This window comes from Haplochromis burtoni, unplaced genomic scaffold (assembly GCF_018398535.1).
Source record: "Haplochromis burtoni strain Fernald_Lab_line unplaced genomic scaffold, NCSU_Asbu1 Contig_306, whole genome shotgun sequence".
Lineage (NCBI taxonomy): Eukaryota > Metazoa > Chordata > Actinopteri > Cichliformes > Cichlidae > Haplochromis > Haplochromis burtoni.
Genome location: NW_024582667.1, coordinates 593652 through 598571, shown reverse-complemented (window position 1 = coordinate 598571; position 4920 = coordinate 593652). Strand labels below are relative to the sequence as shown.

Sequence of the window (4920 nt, the reverse complement as noted above, 5' to 3'; positions counted from 1 at the left end):
CAGCCTCAGCAGTTTCGCTCCCTGATGTAAAGCTGGTTTGAAAACATAAAAGAGACTTAAAGCTTTGTGGTTTTGTCTGATATTTATTAAGAATGATATATATATATAATAATATATATATATAATACATACATAAAAAAATATTAGGGGAATAGGCAAATTAAAATAAATTCAAATGCCTCTTAATAAGGCCAGTGTCACTTACTTATGGATTACTTTATGTGGTTAGCACATGACAGTGAACAGTAAGTGAATAACAAAATACTATTTGCAGTGAAAATGTCTCAAAATAGGCAAGCATTAAACCTTTTAAAAGTTTTTTTTCCTCTCAGCATACATGTCTATACAAATAAAAACAGCAACATTTTAAGAAACATAACATAGGCACGTGCCTCTTTCCAACAATAGGTGGGGTTGACATTGTGTTCCTTTTTTTAGATCACTACTTCTTGCGCAGATGGATGTATAAGACGCCGCTACACAGCAACAATGGGACACACACCCAAGCCAGGATGAAGCAGTAGCCAAAGTGTCCTGTCAGCTTTTTTTCAAGGATTTCCTTGTTGTGTATTGCGTAGATGAGCGCTGCAGAAAAGGCTGTCAGGCCTAAAACACATACACAAAAAAAACCATACACACAATAATAATTGGTTAATGGGTCAGATAGTAGAAACGTTTGTAGTGTTAGTACCTACTAATTAGGTCACATAAAGTACAGTGGGAGCAACAACAGCATATACTTTGGATGACCAACACAGATCCATGCCATTCATATTTTATCAGGAGTAGCGGTTACTGCCTCAAAGAAGACATTTAAAAACAGAGGTGATCTCAAATATTTCAGGTGACATGTTTAAAAAAAATAAATGCACATATTGTAAGTGACAGAGGAGAGGGAGGTCTGGGGATCTCTGCTTAGACTCCCACCCCTGCTTTCCAGATAAGTGTCATAAAATAGATGGATATATTATTATCATTAATATTATTATTTTAATAGTATAAGTCATATGATTACAAAAAAACAAACTTCAGCATTAATCTACCTGATACCTTTCCACAAGTTAGTTATTGTAATAGGCTTGAGTAGCATAATAATAAGCACTCTTTAATTTGTCATAGTTTTCAAATGCCCTGATCACACAGTGGCACTATATTTTGCAAGCTACTTCACTCCACTGTTACCTGCAAAGATTTGACACAATCCGGTGAAGTAGAAGAGACCGCCTCTAGACATGGTGAACAGCAGACCCAGGAACACCAGGAAGGAGACCGATGAGAAGACCACCGAGAGAACCATTAAGACCTGCACTGCCTGGAGCCATTCTGAAGAAGTAAACCATTCCCTGAGTCACATTTTTACCTTCGATGGAGAGCTATTTCATTTTACAGCAATATACGATCTGGAACAAAAACTTACGAGTTTCAGTGTTGGGTGAACACAGCCAGCTTTCTGTGGAGTTGTCATACCTGCAGCTGTGCCATAGGTCTGAGGTTTCCATCCCTTCCCACACCCACCAAGACTTAAAAAAGAGATCAGACATTACACACAGAGTCAGCTATTTCACACATACGAAAAATAAACACTCACCACTTCCTAAAGTTGACTGTTACCTTCTCCATGGTTGCAATAATCAGGATTGCCAGAGTGATGAGATGCAGCAGGGTGACAAACATCAGCAGGTACGGCATTTTTAATTACCTGCCAAAATCAAACGCAACATTTTTTTTAGGTTTCCTGAGCCATTGGCATCCGGCGCAGTAAAGGAAATTGTGTGTGAAGCTTTTAATGTGTTTGTTGGTTCCACAGTGAAAGCCAGTGTTGGGCACCTTTCCTGTTTTTGAAACTTTAAATGGAAAAATCTGAGGAGCTGAACAGAGTTTTCTCTGTATTACATAAGACCACAGAGAAGTGATTTCTAAAACTTCTCTTTGACTGGGTATGTGTGTGTTTACAGCCTACTACAGCAAAATAACCTGTGTGGACCCAGTGAAATCTAAATGGCGCCAAAATAATTACTCAGTTAACCTCTCTGCTCCTCTGAAGGTTTCTTTCATCATGAAAGGGTTAATGGTCTGTAATTAATCCACATTTAAACGCGGATTGAATCCAAATCTACTTGTAAACTTGGAGTAAATCAGTCTGAGGGGAAAAAAGATTTGACATTGTACTTTAGTGTACCAAACTGCTAAACTGGCTGTCATAGCAGCTAATAGTTTAGAGTTCTTTCATAATAAATAGAAATTCAAGGAGACAAAAAGCAGAGGAGGAGGAAGAAGGAGGCTTACAGGAAAAGAAGAAACAGGAAAAATTGCCTGTAAAGATCTTTATCTGAAGGAAAGGACAATTTGGAGGGGCGGTGGAGTCACGATTACTCTCAAATTATGTCATTACGCTTGAGTTAACCCATCGCACTAAAGTGCAAAGAAAAAATCAACTGAAAATGATAATTTTTGTGCAAGAAAACTCAAATACAGGCATTACAGTAACACAGCATGTGATACAATCACTGCCTTTAGCCAGTCTGATAACTGACGTGGTCTACAAATTGTTAAATGTGATGAAATGTTATGTTGTTGGTACCTTGTTAAATTACATGATTTAACAAGATATTTAGAGAAGTTGCATCAAAATTCAAAGAAAGCTCTACTTACCCTGGATGTGGCTTATTCACTTGAACTAGATCTCAGCAGCTTAGCAGCAGCTTCCCCGCTCTACACTATAGTAGCCCCTCTTGGTGGTCCACTCTTTTCTCGCTTAGCCACACCCCCTTTATTTTGGTCACTTACTCCCAAAGTTTCCAGGGTGAACGCCTATTTCCTCTCTTCAGCACAGAGCTCCCTTTTGCCCTGACTCGTCACCATCCAAAAAAAAGTCTCAAGTGAGACCCGCCTATATGCAGTGGAGACACATAAAACCACATGAAAAGATTTTTTCAGTAAACAGACCACTTAAAGTGCTCTCCGGTGTACGTGCTGCCCTACCTCACTCATTCATGTTGGTGTAGACATGAAAAATAAACACTCAGCTGCAACATAGCCAGTAGAGACTGCGCTTGTCGCACATAGAAAACGTGGGCGCGATAAAGCAAATGGCATAGACTGTTCAGGCACTTATATTAATATGAAAAGACTGTTTAGAGCAAGGGTGTCAAACATAAGGCCACGGGAGCCAAAACTGACTCCAATCCAGCCCACGGCATGAGTCTGGAAAATGTGAAGGAAGGGATCAGTTTTGAACTTTAAACTATATTTTCTTAAGTTTGACATCTTTTTCTACATTCATACTACACAAAAGTAATAGAAAAACAATTAAGTGGGACAGAATAAGTTTTTAGACATTCGAATCTAGTTTTTAAGTAAGTCTCTGAGTGATTAATGTTTTACAAACATTTAAATTTTGCACACATATATGATAGCCTGTGGTATATAACCACATAACTATTCAGTACATTTTTAAAGCCATAAAACACAAAACAGCCAACAAAACAGAGACTGTTCAGCTTCAAAGAAAAAGTAGTGCCTTAGCCCATCAGCCAACACTTTTCAAAAGGTGACATTTTCGCCTGGGTGAGTGGGGCCTTATCAATTTACCGTGGGGCTCAGGTGGGAGAGCGGGTTGTCTCCCAATTGTAATGGCAGTGGATCTGACTGTGACCCAGTCCATTGTGTTGATAAGTAGGGCCAGGTGTTGCCTATCAAATGCACTTGATTTAAGAGATCCATGAACAACTATGATAGCTCTATAAAAGCTGAAGTTCTGGCAGCATTCAGCTGCATGCACACAATGTTAACACAATGCCACAATATTCTCAGGAGTGGACATTCCAGCAAAATTCACCCCAAGGTCAAACCATGCAATGCTTAGGGAAATTCCACAAAACCCAAGAGCTACATCTGAGACTCTACAGGCCACAAAAAAGACTTTAAAAGTTGAAGTTCATCACAGCACAATTAGAAGAATACTGAACAAGTATGGCGGTTTGTTTGGAAGTTTAAAAGCGCTGCCAAGAGAAAAGTTTCTTCTCTCTCTAAAAAAACCCTAAAACAAAACATAGCAACACAGCTTAGGATTGAAAGGTTGGTTGCACCTAAACAAATCCCAGCACTTCCCCAGGCCTGCAGTTTGTGGAAGTTATAACAAAGACCTATTTTCCCCAACAGATTTGTATAAATTTGGAGTAAAATAAATTTTTACTGCTGCAGGAAAGTCTGGAGGGTTGCTGGCCTAACAATGGCTTTTAGAGCTGTTTTGATTGGCTCTCCCTGTTCTGTTGATGACGTTTGGACTAGCTAATCATCATCAACGTTTTTTTAGGCTTTGGTTTTGGCAGATTCTTTGGATGGCAATGCTTTTAACACGACACTAAGTGAGCACTCTCCTCTGCTGTCACCCATTGCTGAACTTTCATCCCCAAAGCAGTAGGTGGCGATGTTGCGCTATGAGCCATAGCTCAACAGTCAGAACAGGGCCGCTTACATTAAACCAGTTATGATTTATATTATACTGGTTAAGTATTTGGCCTGCATTGTGTAACGTTCTTTTATTGTTAAGAAAACAATGAACTTGGTTTGAAAACAGAGTTTTATTCTATGCAACGATGTACAAAGCAACTGTTGCTATGTTTTAGAGAGGCAACAGTAGAATTGAAGTCCATCACTCTACGGTGACAGACATTATTCAGCTGTGGAAACATTCAAGACTGCTGCCAATCTTTCTAGAAGTGGAAGTAGCAGCAAATTGACTGCAAGGTCAGACTATATCATGAATTAGCAAAAAAACCCCCAAAAACCCAAGAGCTACATCTGAGACTCTACTGACCTCCACTTCGTGAGAGCACGATTAGAAAAAGTCTGAACAAGTATGGCTTGTTTGGAAGAGTGGAAAGTGTCTGACCTCTTAAAAAGAACATGGCAGCAGGG

General features: G+C 39.3%; 1 protein-coding gene across 1 annotated transcript; it reads right to left on the bottom strand.

The window, feature by feature from the left end:
- Positions 1-104: 104 nt before the first annotated feature.
- Positions 105-2763, bottom strand: LOC102296370 (epithelial membrane protein 3). The gene is made up of 5 exons (XM_005946359.3): positions 2653-2763; positions 1612-1699; positions 1418-1520; positions 1183-1323; positions 105-606 (listed from the first exon to the last, which is right to left on the bottom strand). Exons 2-5 carry the CDS (start codon positions 1687-1689, stop codon positions 443-445), a joined length of 486 nt encoding a protein of 161 aa, XP_005946421.1. The 5' UTR covers positions 1690-1699; positions 2653-2763; the 3' UTR covers positions 105-442.
- Between the last annotated feature and the right edge of the window lie 2157 nt (positions 2764-4920).